We start from the raw sequence: 16,403 nt of genomic DNA on the forward strand, positions 1-16,403 counted from the left end.
CTAGAAACAGGACTACAATTTAAGCTGTGCTCAAGGCTGCAATCTGATGTGGGCACAGACCAGTACTCTGACCTCGTGAAGGGTCTGAAGTCTGAGCTGGCGAAAAGCCTGAAACGTCAAAATGGGCACATGGCATCTGTTTAGTCCAGGCATAAGACTGTAATCAGATCTGTACACAGACATGTAGTCAGAGCTCAGCATGGGCTTAAAGTCTGACCTGGGCGCAGGACTATATTCGAAGGTGGGCAGAGGACTGTAGTCACAACTGGATGCAGGCATGAAGGCTGAGCTGGGCACAGCTTTGCAGTCTGTACTGAGCACAGGCTTGCAGTATTAGTTGGGCATGCACCTGCAGTTTCAGAAGAGCACACATTTGCAGTTTCAGCTGGGAACTAGTCTGCAGTGAAACACACAGGGCTGCCAGTTTGATGTGGGCACAAGACTGCAGTCTCAGTTGGGCTCAGACCAGTATTCGGAGCTGGGCACATACTTGTAGTTGGAGCTTGACAAAGGCAATAAGTCTAAGCTTGCTGCAGGCTACAGTCTGAGCTGGGCACACGACTGCAGCATCAGCTGGGCACAGGCTTGCAGTCTGATGTGGGCACATGGCAGCAATCTCATTTGGGCCCAGGCCTGCATTTTCAGTTTGGGAACAAGTTTGCAGATTGTGATGGGCACAGGGCTGTAGTCTGAAAAGGCTAGAAGCCTGCAGTCTCATATGGTGCACATGGTAGCAGTCATGGGTGACACAGACCTGTAGTCAGAGCTGGGCAAAGGTACGAAGTATGATATTCTATTCTAGTAAAGTTAACACTCACTGAAAAAGTATGTCTCATATTCACGCAGCTTTGTTATACAAAGCACCGCTTGTTTCAAAGTGATACAATTGAAGATGATCCAGTGAGCAATAGAAAAGTTAGGAATACCACCTGTTAGACCTGGCACCATTGACGTGAGTCTCCCTTCCATTTTTTCGCTGTGCCTCCTCTGTTTTTCTGGTGATAGATGCTCTGGGCGCTGCACCACTGCCATTCAGTGCCGCAGCGCGGATGCTCCCTGTGTAAAGATGACATATGAATTGATGTATCCCTGATTGGCTTATTTGGTTTACCTGTTAGTCCCTAGTAGCGTGGCCGGTGTGTGCCCAGGGCTAGTGAACCAAAATGCTGCTGGTGGGCCTGCAGCACTGGGTTGTGCCACCCACAGAAGCAGCTTGTAAATTGTGTCTCAGACCTGCCCGTGGCGATGCGGGGGCTCTAGACGGGGTGAAAAATCCACAAAGCCCCATTAACAAGTGAATGATCTTTTAAAGACCTGTAAAGTACTCGGGCGGCTGTGTGTGTGCCTGGGCTGCCACACAGGTGGGGGGTGGTGTTGGTATATGCACTGCCAGCAACCTGCCAGGCCAGTGAGTGCAGAACACTTGCATCACCCTCTCTCTGCCTGCCATTGCGCTCTATGCTTCTGAAAGGTAAGAAAAAAACGTGCTTTTGCGTTTCAAATGTCCGATCCTGCAGCAGCACACTTCCAAGGCCCATACATGACAGTAACCCGATTCAAGGCCCCATTCTCCCGATTTTTTTTTTAAAGAATCTCCCACTTTGCTCTTCTGAAATGTTGGCATGCATGATTCTTTTTAAAGGCAATCTCTGCCCATGCATTACTGCGAGAGATTCCAAAGCACTTTGAAAGCTTTGGATGTGCTTGCATTTTTTTGCTGGTTTGAATTTCCTCTGTGATAATGTTTGGCTTTCATTCTGTGCTGTATGTGTGATTTCTCAGCACTGAGTAGTAGCAAATCTCTCCCTTTAAAATGGGAAGCTGAGTATGTTCACACTGGGCTTTCATAGAGTAGCCTATACAATCCTGTTATTACCCTTCAAGTTATGTAATTTGTAGTTTAGCTTTTCCAATTGCAAATGCAGAACAATAAGCCTCACAATGCAACAAGCATTGGCAAAGCCAATCGGTCTGGCCTGCATATTCAGCTGTAAGCCAGAACTACTGCTTTTGCTTTGGCTTTAATGTGCAAAAACATTCTCATTAGGTGGCCCTCCTTCTGAAGCTGAGGCATTAAGCAGGCATAAAAGATAGTGTAGCAGACTAGACAAATGCAGCATAATGTCAACCAACCTATCCAGCCCTAGGCTCCGCCTCACCCTATTGTTTCAGCTTGTGATAAACACAAAGCAACAAAGCAGCAGAGACTTATGCATGCACATAAACAGGTTGTGCCTCAATGCACTGCTGTATTGGAGAACATTCAGGATGCACTGCATGGCGGCTTGTTCTACTGTTATCAAACAAGAACTCCTTGGTATTGTGTCTGACACAGCTTCTTCTTTGCTGCTAGTGCGAGGCATTACAGCTTCCCCATCTTTGCATTGCAGTGCATTCCTTACCTACCATGGATGCCATTTATAAAGATGTCAGACAGTGAGAACCTTCTCCAGCCCGCACAGGCTCTGCGCCTCCTTATCTATGTCTGTTTGGTTGTTACCTATAAAACACCACCCTGATTTCAAAGTATGGATAACCCAATGTTATGTGTTGAAGTTCTATGAAGTTTTCACAAGGCAAAGTGATTGTCACTCTAAACAAGAAAATGACTGCAAGCTTTTAAAAGGCACCAGAGAAAGAGAGTGCGCATATATATTTGTATGAAAACAATGATTTTGGAGAATATCCTAAAGTGCACATAACATTTTTGTATTTAAGATCAGTTTATTTATTTATTATTTATTATTCACATATTTTTTGTCTGACATTGTCCAAGGGGCAATGTAGAACTTTTGAGAGGTCCATAAACAGTACAGTTAAATCCAGTAGAAAAGAGTATATAGACATCACTTCTAATATTTACAGAGTAATTAATTGTTCCATAATAAAGTGGGTTGTCATTAATTTCCCTGTAAATAAAAAGAAAATTGCTCTTTGGTAATCACAACTCCGTCAACTCTGAGTAATGTTACTTTAGCCATCATCAAGTGAGCAACACATTAAGAACTTTACTATTTTCTGTTAAGCATGGGTGTGCATTGTTAGCACAAAATGATCTTATAAAGGAAATAAGGTGACTTCTCTGTTAAAAAAAATGTATTACATACAATGAGTTGCTGTCTCTTGAAATAATTCTGCAGCACACACAAAAGAGAAAATTGCCTTAAAGCATATTTTTTTTGCAGAAAGGGACCCTTTCGTGCACAAAAACTATGCTGACCACAACGCAGACACCCTTGCACTGTAAGGGTGTCTGCATTAGAGCATGGCTGCTGAAATTGTGCTAATGCAGGGAAAGAGCAGAAGTGTGTCACTTCTTTGTAGTCAGTCAGTCATAACAAGCTTTATTCGGTTGATAAAAAAACAGATAAGCATAAAACCAAAGGCATCCAACCCATGATTCATGTTTAAAATACAGAATATGATACATTATACAACTTAAAAGAAATTTTCATTAAAAAATGGGTATACATTTTTTTAAAATACCACAATAAATATACAAAAAGGTACGATTTGATTTGATTTGATTCCCACACTGTCCCTTGTCACACATTTCTGGTGCTAGCTTTATTCTCTGCATATTGTTCTGCTCTTTAAATCACTCAAAATAAATATTATTTTGATAATCGAATATATCTTTTAAGAAGTATATTAATTTTAGAAGAGCATCCCTTGTCTTTTAAATAGATACTTCCGCACGCTGCGTGCATAACAATGCTTCCGTTCACTGTATGCAAGAACGTAAACCCTTAGCACAATACAGCGCTAGTCACTCACACATCTAGCCATCAACTCAAAGAACATATTCAATAGTGCATCATAGTATGTGAACAAAGGCAACACAACATAAAAACTCAAAATTCCTGATACAAGCATTAAAATGTAACAATAGGAATTTTATGCCTAAAGGTTATTTACAAAAAACACTCAGATCAGTTTATATTCTATCTCAGCGCAGTGCACCATCATTCTTTAATTGCAGATACAGATCAAAAGACAATTGTGAAGTATTCTGGGGTTAGAAACTGACCCTAATTGCCTTTAGCAGTATTTATAAAACCACAAACAATTTTCAAATACAAAAAGTCTAAATTAAATTGCTTCATGTAAATAAAAAAGTTATTTTAATAAATAGAAAAATTGTTAATTTTCATTAACATATTTGAATAATCACATGGCTATGCAGCTTTCCCTTTGAAATATCTGCCCTTTCTGCTGCTAGCATGAGATTCTGGTGAGCAATGTGTGTTTAAATGCAAAGTGTGTTTAAGACTGCAGTACCATCTCCAGTCTACGGGGGCAGAGCTGAGCACAAATATAAACACACTTGATGAAACACAGGTCCCCACAAGGCAATTTTTTCAAAAGTTGTAAAAATCGACACAGATGTTCCTGAAGCCACTTTTTATCATTTAGAAGACATTGCCTTGTGGGGACCTGGGTTCAGGTCCCCACAGTGCACTCAAGTCCCCACAGCGTGAGTGTGTTATCACACCCAAGTCCCCACAAGGATAGTAACACACACCAACACACAAACCAACACACACACACAAACCAACACACACACAAACCAACACACACACCAACACACACACACACACCAACACACACACACACACCAACACACACACACACACACACCAACACACACACCAACACACACACACACACCAACACACACACACACACACCAACACACACACACACACACACACACACACACACACACACACCAACACACACACACACACACACACCAACACACACACCAACACACACACCAACACACACACCAACACACACACACACACACACACACACACAATCTTGGCCCCACTAACCTCAACAACCGCATTCACGTCAATAAACCTTCACGACACCTTCACTCAGCTGGGTTCCTCCTCGCACATACAACCTCCAAACTCCCCAATTCACAGAACCAAATCAGCTAGTTGTAACTTCTCCAACCTCGCTCCTAAAGCCTGGAATGACCTGCCCCTGCACATCAGAGCCGCCTCCTCAGTTCTTGACTTCTGCAAGAAACTGAAGACCTGGCTCTTCACCCAGCACCATCTCTGGCTCGGCACATACAGCTTCTGCTTCAGTGGCAGGATACCCTCATGGGTGAGTTGTGCGCTGTACAAATGCACATAAGGTAACCAGGCTGGGATAGGGGACTCAGAGCAATGCAGGAGAGGGTTTTTCACTTTCCCTATAAGACACCGTACTTCGAGTCTAGCAATATTCCATTTAGCCTTCAGGCCATTTTTTAAGAACATACTCCTAAGGATTCGCCTCAGTTGTCACTACATGTTTCAATTGGGGTAAAACATAATGCTGCACTTGTGACAAATTATAAATTACAAACACAATAGCAGAGTTTTACTTTCTTTCACCTAAGAGAGCAGTCTTCTTATTGCCTCCAAAAGACTCTCCCACCCCCCCCCCCCGAGCTTTTTGCATTAGTGAGACCTGAAAGTGAGATTCTACCAGAAAGAAACACCATACATATTTTGTCGACATGCTCCCTCAAACTGATATACTACTGCTCCTCAAAAAAAGATGGAATTAAAGAAGCAGTACCATATTTTTTCCACATGCTCCCTTACATTGAGACACTACTGCTTCTCAAGAAAGATGGAATTAAAGATGTACCACAAAGTCTTGTGCTTCATTTCCATTAACACACAGACTACAAATACACGTTCAATTACACTGTAACCACAGCCAACAAACTATTTTGGTACGCTCTCACACCATCTCTAAGACCAACCCTACACATTCTTGATCACTCTGGTCTACTTACATTTACTGCACCCTACCACACTCCTCCAAACATCTGAATAGGCAGATTACGGACTTAAGACATACCTGCAGCAATATCATTGAAGAGAGGCTGTGACGATAACCCATCCAACAAGAATTGGGGCTGAGAAACTTGTGGTACTGGAGCACCTTCAAACAATCACAAAACCAACAATTAAATCACAGTATGACAGCTCAACAGAGGTTAACATAAAAATCTAATGTGTAGTACACAACAAGCAGCTCTCCTCCTCTCAGAGGTGCACTCCCACAAAAAGAGAACCCAACAAGTTATCATATGCTGATTATCTGATTTTAATATGCCATATGTTAATAATTCCCTCTGCTCGTCTCCATGACTCCTTCCCTGCCAATTTTGCCCATGACAAAAATCACTTGCCAAACTTCAAATCAACTTATTGGTTTCCTTGTACTCCATTACTTTCGAACTCTACTGCAGAAATTCAGCCTCCATTCCCATCTAATCTCAGATGAGCTTCACATCTTCACTCCCAAACTCCGCTTCCGGCCTCCACTGGCCAGCCGAGCATTCAGTTACTCACCCCCACCAACCTGAGATACCCTTGTAGACTATCTACTAACCTTTCCCTCATCCAGTTTCTTGTCTTACCCACAGTTTGTAGCTCTAGTCCCCTTTGCCATCCAGTTTTTCCGCTCTTGTCCTCAGTTTGTGGATCTCGCCCCCTTGCCTCCCTGACGGAACTTGTCCTTGTCTTTTCGCTTCATGCCTCCCCCCACCTTCCCTCCCTCATCGGCCATTATCCTGTTGCCTTCCATCCATCCGTTAGGACAAGCTTGCAATCCTCCCCAGAAAAATCTGTCCAAGTCCCCAAAAACAGTTTTATGTCTCTGCTCCCCAGGATCAGTAGGATTCTGTAAGACTATCTTGATTGTGGTGTTAACTGATGATATGGCCACAAATAGACAACATTTGCCCAGTTCTGGAATAAGGGTGAGGTCCCTCAGTCACAAGGCCTGGGGCCGAAATACAGATTTCTTCAGACTTCAGAGGTAGTACATACACATGCACCACTGGCAAGGGAGGGGTCAGACGAGGCAGGCTCAGTAATTTCAGTATTTTCACAGTAATCGTATCTGCCTGCAGGGAAAATGCGGTGACCGCACACCCAGTTCTCGGGTCTCCTAGTGAGAACTGTGTGTGTAGTTCTATCTGTGAGAATAGCCTGGGTGACCCAGCAATGTCAGAGTGTAGCAATCCAATTACCTTAATGGTAATTTCATTAAGGTACTGAAACTGTCCAGCACCTGACAGTGCTGTTCAAAGCAACATCCGCAGCAGGTAGGTCTGTGTGCAACAGTGCCTTCTTACTGGAAAGCCAGGATTGTGGAGCAACCTTGATTCTGCTCTAAAAGCTCAATTTAAAAAGATGTGGATTTTACATTTTTGTTTTTACCTGAATATTTTTCCCATCGTTACTTGTGGATGCTGGGCAATTGGTTTGTAAAGATGTCCTACAAGCAGGTCCTAAGCTCCCTCCGGCTCATCATGTCACTCCTCCTAGCAGGAGCAGGTCAGCTTCTCGTACAGGCAGGGAAACCCTCTACTTTCCAGAGTTGCATATATAAGGAGTTTCTGCAGGCTTCCCAGAAACAGGCCCATACTGGAGAAGAAATGGCAACACTCCAATGCTTCCACTGCTGGGGGTCTGCAAAGTCTTCTCTAGTGTTGCGCTGAACCTCATTGGTAATTTAAAATCTATGAAAAAGTAGTGTGTAGGCTGAGGGAGTGGGGGGGGTTGTTAATTCTCACAGGTTGTCAAATGGCGCTTAACCAATGACATGCAAGTATTTTCGCTGGAGAAGACAAATTAATGCGGTGCCACAGGTGGGGGGAAAACCCCCCGATGATAGGAGATCCCGAGAATATGAGGAAAGTCTGGCGTACTCGCCAAGGATATCTCGGCTTACGTTGCATTCATTGTTTTGGATTGAAAGATAGAGGTACCGAAAACTGCAATTACAGAGCATCTTGGCTCAGATCATCTATTGTTATCTGGACTCACCGCACATGAGGAATAAGGAATCGCAGTCGTACTGTCACAACTGAATAGTCATGACCTACCAGGTCGGAATGATCACCGGTTCAAAGGTCTAAGCATCTACTTCGTTTGCAGCAGTCGTGAAGAAGTCTAGGGTTTTACAACCCATTGACAAAACACATGTTGGCTGGCTTGCTCGGGAACACATGATTAAAAGGAACATTACAAACTAAGGACATCATCGTCTTCATTCGTGAACAGCAGAAACTGTGTTGTAATGTTTATTTACTCATTTGCGTGTTCATAGGATGTTTTGCATCTGAAAAAGTACTACCTGAGGCCATTACCTATTCTCCTCTAGTAGCCAAGCCTGATGAGAAGAAAGGCTGCATCATGAAGGTCCAGTCGGTCTTCCAATCCTGGGGCAGAATTGTTACAGCTTTTGGAGACCAAATTTGCAGGCTCACTGCTCTGATATCCCTCCTCAGATTCGTTTAGGCTGGCTTAGGTCAATGTGGAACGGCTCTGCCTGGATAGTCAGTGCTGAGGGGGATGCCAGTCACAAACAAGCCTATTTCAAAAAGCTGTGGGCTGCTATCTGTTACATAGCAGGCAAAACTAATTTTGGGTGGGCTTACCATCTTTCTGCATTCAGCCCCCTTTTAATCTCAGTAGGCCTACCACTTAACACTGAACAAAGAGAACCTTAATACAAGTCCAAGGCATTATGAATGCAAAGATCCCTAGGAATAAGGACTAACCAAACCTTTTCACAATGGACTTAGTAGGCAGTTCCATGACCTGTAAAGAGATAAAATGGATGCCCCAGTGGCTCAAAACATGCTATCTCCACATAGCCTAGAGAAAGAAGCCGGCTTCTATTCTTGCACAGTCCAGCGTAGAGGTCACTTTAAAAGGGAGAGCACTCAGTGGGCTCACATTACTATTGAGCTTGGAAGGGGAACAGTAGACGGAGCTGACTGGAAATGTACACAGGTAATGCTGCACGTTTCACAAACCTGTGCAGAGTACCTTTGAATCACCAACAAATTCTCTATTTGCTACCTTGGACCAACTTTGTGTTCCCAAGACCGATCAAGGCTTATTTCATGTCCGTCTCACCACAGGACAAGTTGCTCTTCTAGCCCCCCATGCGGACTAGCTGCCCAACTCCACCCCCACGCATGCTCCAGACCAGCAGCCTTTCTCATCCAGGCTTTCCTCACCCAGGGTCTAGTTTTCCATTCTCTGGATCATCTAAAGACCATCTTCCAATTGTCTAATCATGTTTCCTGTCAGCCCAACCACTTCCTCTCTCTCCCACTGAAATCCAGTTTGCAATTCCCATTTCTGCCAAAGACAAGATCTTAATTTATGAAGACCAACTTATCTCCTTTTCTATGCCAAGCTTCTAATCGCTCTCCTACCCAAATTCGAGCTACCGTTCTACACCATGCTCAATCCACCTTCAAGCTAATTGTCTCTCCTCTAAAATACTACCACACCACCACCAGCTGGATCAGCTTTCACACTTTCCCCCAGGAATATATTTCTGCTTGCCTGTCCCCCCAAACCAGCTTACCACTTCACCGCACCATTTCATACTTGCTCATCAACAAAAGTTGACCATCCCGCAAGGCCAGCTTCCGGTATCCAGGGACCAGATTCTGAAACCTTATTTTGCCTCCCCCACCCAACACAAGCTTCCGTTCTCACCCACTCCCAAACCAGCTTCTCACCTCCTTCCCCAGGATCAGCTTCCTGTCTCATATCTTATCGGGGAACCTGCTTCTCTCTAATCCTCCAATCCAGTATACAGTCTAGTTCATGCTTCCCCAGACCGGTTTCCCAATTACCACATCCTATAACCTTCCAGTACAGCCTCACTCTTCTAGCCCAGACCAACTTCCATTTTTTACCCACTACCCCCCCCCCCCCCCCCCCCACATATTATTGTCTTGGTCATGGAAAGAGTGTACCGTCTCTTCCCAAACTCCTCTCTGCACATTCAGCTTCCTGGCGGTCTCCTCATGCAGAACCAGCTTTCTTTCTCTCTGCACCAGAAACACATGCCTGCCTCCTGCAACCAGGATCATCTTTCCCCCTGCTTAAATAGTCCCAAGGGTCAGCTTCCAGCATCAACAATCCTTCTCCACAAAAGGAACAACTTTCAGCCTTCCTTCTTGTTCCGCCCAGGTCCATCTTGTAGTCCTCGTCCCATAGGTCCAGCTTTCAATTACAAGCACCCCTCCTCCCACAATGGGGTTCAGCCAATTCCTCATCCTTTACAGTTCAGGTTCCTACATTATTTCCCTTGGGCCCAGCTGCCATTCTCCTCTCGAATAGGCATCCTCTCCACTTCTAATTATTTTCCAAACATTCTGGGTAATTTTTCAGTCTCATCCTAGTGAAGGCTTGAGGTTGCTCTGGTTTGGATTCTAGTCCCCTTGCCAATGTTCTACTAGTCTTACCTGTTAAACTGAGATCGCCTAGAAGGTCCAGGAGCTCTCCACCAACTGAAGATGGCTTGCTTGTGGGTGCCGTCAGAATAATAGGAGTAATATCATTTCCTCCCAACAAGTCTAGCAAATCATTTGCCTAAAAGGAGGACAGAAAGAAGCTTTAAATAAAGTTTGATTTCCAAAGCACTAATTGAAGTTATTTAATTTGAGGAGAGAGTATTTGATTGAACCAGAAGAACTCATTACTTACCTTCTGTAACGCTTCTTCTGGTGGAAAAGCAAGTTGCGTTGGTTGATTTCAATGCCATGCTAACAGAGGGAAACCCTTTCTTCGCCAACTGTTCCATTTTGTTTAGATTCTCCATCTGCTGTGGACGTCGGAAAAGACCCAGAAGTTAACTTGAAAGAACAGCAAGCTTGCACCATCAAACTCTCAGCTGAAGGGTGAGTGGATAACAATAGTAAATCTCCCGGAGCCAGCTTGAATCTCCTCACAATTGGCCTAGAGACTGTAGAATTGGTTCAGTCAATGCCTCATTAAAAAACAACAAAGGCTCTGATGTGGAAGAAGTATAATGCAGCACTTCGGTGAGTAAATTAGATTTAAGATCAGTTGATGCAAGAGGCAGCTCGAAGATGTCAGCTGCCTTCCTAATAACTGAATGGTATGACGTAACCTCTGGCGGAGGAATGCCTTTTGGAGACAATTCTCGTTCCAGGGAAGTGTCTAAACTTCTTGCCACTTCCAAACCCTCGAATTTTGAATCCAATGACACAATTTCTCCCTCTTCCAGTTCAAGATATTCTTCTCCCAAAAAGTACTGCTCCTCCTCATGAAGCCTCTGAACTTCCCTTTGAGATCTATGGCTCGACTTCAATAACTGCGTTGGTGAAGCTAGTATTGGCATCTGTAATGGCGCCGGTGACTTCGGCACCAGAGTTGAAGAGGCTAATGAAACTGGAGTAGAGTGATGCAATGCCGGAGTGGATTCAGCCAACGTCGCAGAGGGTGCAGCTGCAGTCCGTCACTCCAGCTGAACTTCTACTGGCAAAGGAGTCGTCCTCCTCGGTGCCAGAGGAGGTCAAGATACCTGAATCTTTTGCATAAAAGGCAGGAACGGCGCCTGCTGATATTGCGCCTGAAAACCTACCTCCCAATTAATATGATAACGGACCTATGGAGCCCGCAGGTGAGCCAGATAGTCATCGCCCTGCTGTAAATGCTTTACATTGCATTTTAAACATCTGATGGGTTGGACCCTGGAGCAGGGAAAGTTATATACCCCTGCTTCTGCTGAGAAGGGGGATGGGGAGGAGGATAAATAACTTTATCTACCTCCAGCTTTGGATCAAGACATTCAGGTGAAGTCAGTGGCGACCTTGGACTCGAATGTGAGATCGGAAAGGCTATTAGAGATGTGGCCAGAGTCCCCTCACCTCAATCTTCATGCAAATTCGGGCGTGAAGACTCATCCCTCATAGACCGACATTGGGAACCATGATGCCGCTTCTTCTTATGTTGCATCTTCAATGATTTCGAGCAATGGGGAGACGGCAACTCCAAACAAGGGCGAGACTTCTGACGTCCTCTCGTCTCCTTCCTTGGCCATGAAGAGTTTTGTCTCCCTCTTCTTCAGCTCTTTGGGGTTCATCTTTTGACATGAACAGGCGTCGATTTTGTGGTCCGAACTAAGACACCAAAGACCATCATCATCATGATCATTGAGTGACATTTGACCCTCGCACACTGCATGGCTTAAACCCAGATTTCCTTGGTGGAGACATTTTTCCCTGCAAAAGAGTTGCAATTTACAGAAAAAATGTTTAAAGACTCCAAACTCTATGAGGAGCCTATCAAAAAACGATTTGGTGTCAAAGGTGCAGAAAAAAGGGAAGTGACGTAAGCAGAATGACGAGAGCTTCTTATGGCTCCAAGGACGCCACAAGGAGTTACATGCGGAGCCATGGGCACTTTGATGTCCTCATCAATGCGGAACAACTTCTTTGGAATGCTGGCGCATCGAGATATTCAAAAGGTTAGTAATCCACAGGTAGATGTATCCATCAGAATAAACATACAAGTCTAAGAACCATGTTACACGTAAATGGTGTACCAATTTGGACACAGCAAGTACTGCCATAGAAGGAGACCCATGTTACTCACTATAGTAATTGCTGTATGATATTTTCCTGTGTCTCGACACTTTTTTTTTTGTAAATGAATTTTTTTTAAAGTATTGATGCTCAAAGCCTGAACTACACAATGTTTCTCAGAAGAGAGAAAAGCAGGCTGGATTACAGAAACAGCTCCCAACTTGATGCTCATGTGACAAAAAGCCTATGCATGTCCCAAAGGTACTGATGAGGAAAAGGTCATTGAGGTGGGCTCTTAAACACACACAGCAAAACATCTGGAACGAAGGCTATTGGAAATACTATCCAGAAATAATGTTGTCCTCTTAGGAAGACCAGAGCCCACAGGCTTAATCTAGGGTGAAAGAACTAGAATCTGTGATGGGTGGCAGGCACTCAAGGGTGAAATGCTTAGCTTAGACTGCATCAAGGCTCACAAAAAAGCTGAGAGTTAAAGACAACAGAGTAGATGAATCATCCTTATAAAGCTAGTATTCCCGCCAGGAGAAGAGGTGAACTTCCTTATTGTGAAGTTGGGCTGCAACCCCTCCCAACATCTCACTGAGCAACTCTGTTGGTGAAGAAAATTGCACAATGAATTCTACAAGGCAACTTAAAGAAATGGATGGAAAGGTACTTCCAATTCTGCTCAACTACGTGGAAATCTTCACCGAGGTCAAACATTTGAATTGGCTTGCACACCACCTCCAGGCCCCTGAGTATGTTTCAACAGAATATTTTATGTTTCATAGAGCCTTAATTAAATACAATAATTTAGTACATACAGCTTTATTTGTGGATTCTCATTTTTATGTATAAAAAAGAAAAAATAGCCAAATGACATTTTAATCTGATGTGAGGCAGTGTGCTCCCACCCTTATTTTCTTTGACATTTCAATCTGTAGTTATCAAAAAAACTGCATGTGTTGAATGATTTGAATGCATGAATAAAATTAAGCCTCAGCTTTGCAAATATCAACAATATGAACGGTTCTTAAAGCTAATCGAATGTATTCTGGATTTACCAGGCAAAGGTGTGATAGATTTCTGATAGCACAACGTGATACACAACACAAGCCATGTGGTAATGGTTTTCTTGGACTAAATCTATTTGAATGGGAGGCAACTGACAAAAAAGTTGTTTTGATTTTAAAATTCATTAGTTTTATTCAAGTTCTCTTCTAAGAAACTCTGCCACAATTGGTTTTCTGGCAAAGGAAAAACAAACCGTGAGAAAATAGTCTGTAAACATGAAAATCCGATCCAACAATTGAAGAAAAGATGAATTCCGTCCACAACATTGTTAGACTTAAGAGATGCAGGGTTCTTAGGAAAAAAGGGCGTGTATTTTACAAACTTTAACAGCTGAGGTTATTTCTTCTAAATGTTTTGGGGATAGGTTAAAATGTAGACCATCTTGTTTGCTAGAACTATATATGCTCTAATGCAAATGATGCCTTCTAAGCAGTGGAAACACTTTTTGATGCCAATAACATCTTAATCAATGGTACTTTGAAACCATGAGCCTGAAAACAGTTTTTCCAGTGAGCAGTAATAGCAAGGAATATGAATAGTTGGCCACATCTGGCAACATACAAGAGGTATTGAAGAACTTTTGACGGCATGATATTAGACTTGAATTCTTCAGCCACAGTGGATGTAGAATATCTTCCATTTGAAGGTACAGGAAGTCCTGATTAATGGGTATCTTGCCTCTATTAGAATGTCAAGGAAAACTTTTGCAAATTGAAGTAGACATATCGCAGTCAGGAGTTATGCAGTGAAGTTTAGTTTCATTATTTGTAAAGTCCAACAAAACAAAATATTTGTAAACCACACACACATACAAAAAATACAAAATGTAACAGTCACAGAACACCAACAGTTTCTAATATAGATAAAACACAAATCCAATACGTAATAATAAAACCAGTGTCTCATGGAAAAAAAAATATCCTAACATCTACTTAAACCTAACAAACTCCCAAAAACTGCTAAACAAATTCAAAATATGGCATAATTTAGCTCAAATGCACCTGGGACATCTGTCAAATTTTGAAGAACTTTAAGGAACTTTGCTTATTGAGGTGGAGACGGTTTGGTTTGCATGGCAGTGACTTGAGACACCTCTCAAATGTACAGAGGATGCATGAAACCCCAACGGCCTGGTCACTTTTGGTGCAATAAATCATTCTGCCTTTCAAATGTTACATCTTGTCTAGTTTTTTTTCCAGACCAACCGGAAGGTCATTGTCTCTGGTTTATGGTATCTGGAGGCAAATTCTGGGCACTTTCTATATTCAGGGCTTAGTAGGTAAGTGATTTGTGGATAACCTGAATTGGTTAATATGTTCTAAAGCACCTCATTATTTTAGTACTCACTTGTGATACTCTTGGAAGATTTACTGAGGGCATCTGCTGTGATATTTGCAATGACAGCTCTTCGAATAGCAGCCATCTCCTAATGTTCTAAGTTTCTAGAGAAAGACTCTTAACCTTGCTCACTCGTTTTTATTCAGACGTGACATTGTTGTGGCATTATCTATCTCAATGAGGATTGATGCCAATGCTACATGGAAAAGAAAAGATTTGACATCCCTGATGAATACTCCTGATCTCCAGAACACTGATGTGATATTGCTATGCTTTGAAACCATGCCTTTAACAGTTAAGGGTGCCAGATGATATATCTCTGCTGTGAGGGATGTATCTGTGACAATAGTATGATACAATATTGTCTGGTGGAATGGCAGTTCCTTAAAGAATCTATTCAGAAAGCATCACAATGTCAAGAGACAGCAAAACTGTCTTTCAATTCCTCAAGCTGAGTCCAGTGGATCTCAAAGCACTGTTAAAGTACCGAAATAAGAGTTAGCAAAATGAAAATACAAGACAGTTTCCATCCAAGCACTGTTCCAGACGGATTAGGCAAATGGGAAATTGGTTGTCTGAAGCAGACAGCATTTCAGATGCAAAGACTCTCCTCTTGAGAAACACACCCTTTCTGTGGGCCAGTGTAACTTTTAGGTGACACCAATTAAATTTGGGGTAGGACTCACTTTTGCATAATTGATCTGGAGTCCCACAGCCTGAAGAAAGGCTGTTAAGAGTCCTGTACAGTTTTTTGGAGAAACTTTGCTTTTATCATTCAATCACTTCAATACGGGTGAATGGAAATGTTCTATCTTTCTCAAGTGCACCATCACAGCTGAAATCAATCACTGCAGTGACTAGTTAAGGAAGAAGGACAGTAAGTGCAAACATTTACAATGTTTTCTGGCAAATGGAATGATATGTCTGTCTTGCAGGCAAAAGGGGTGTTTCCCTGAAGTAACAGAGGAACAATTCGGTGCACCCTAAATGTTTGTCATTCACTTACTTGCAATTTTTAGATTGAGTACCTAAGAAAGCTTGTTTTTGGCCTTATTTTTCAAATACTAAAATACCTTGAATGGACACCACTGCCTTTTTGTTTTAATGCTACTGGCCATGTTACCAGTTACTCCAGAAAGGTGCTGGTATGCAAATAGTCTCTGATAGAACTTGGTTGACTTAGTTGATGTTACAGCAGGTGTGGGAGTTTTCAAACACAAAGTATAGTCATCAGATTTTGTGAGGGATAAAAATCCATGTACATATTGGCACAAATCAAAGCAGTGAGAGAGGCCCCCAGACCAAAGGGACAGGGCTCCGTAATAGACTCTCAGGTCAAACAATAATTCCCTTTGGGATCACTTATTCATTCACAAGTTGCATACATGTACACTCACAATCGTCATACAACCCCCATAATCCAAATTAAGTCAGATGTCAAACAACTCAGTATAAGAAATATTACAAATGTAATCCAAAAGTCTCCTTGTGAATAATCAATACAGACTTCTTAAAACCAATAAAGCATCATTAAATCAAACATATAAAAAATACAAAGCAATGAAACAGAGTAAGGGAGAGTAAAAACAAACAAGACAATCACATATTG

At 42.6% G+C, this 16,403-nt stretch overlaps 1 protein-coding gene across 4 annotated transcripts in view; it reads right to left on the reverse strand.

Moving 5' to 3' along the window:
- AP1G1 (adaptor related protein complex 1 subunit gamma 1) overlaps positions 1-16,403 on the reverse strand; it is a 691,372-nt gene that overhangs the window by 117,864 nt on the left and 557,105 nt on the right. For all 4 annotated transcript variants that reach the window (XM_085636792.1, XM_085636794.1, XM_085636795.1 and 1 more), the window contains 2 exons: positions 10,298-10,424; positions 5,872-5,955 (listed from right to left, as the gene is read on the reverse strand). In XM_085636792.1, the coding sequence (XP_085492918.1) occupies positions 5,872-5,955; positions 10,298-10,424 (211 nt within the window). The remainder of the gene's footprint in view (positions 1-5,871; positions 5,956-10,297; positions 10,425-16,403) is intronic.

This window comes from Triturus cristatus, chromosome 12 (genome assembly GCF_964204655.1).
Source record: "Triturus cristatus chromosome 12, aTriCri1.1, whole genome shotgun sequence".
NCBI lineage: Eukaryota > Metazoa > Chordata > Amphibia > Caudata > Salamandridae > Triturus > Triturus cristatus.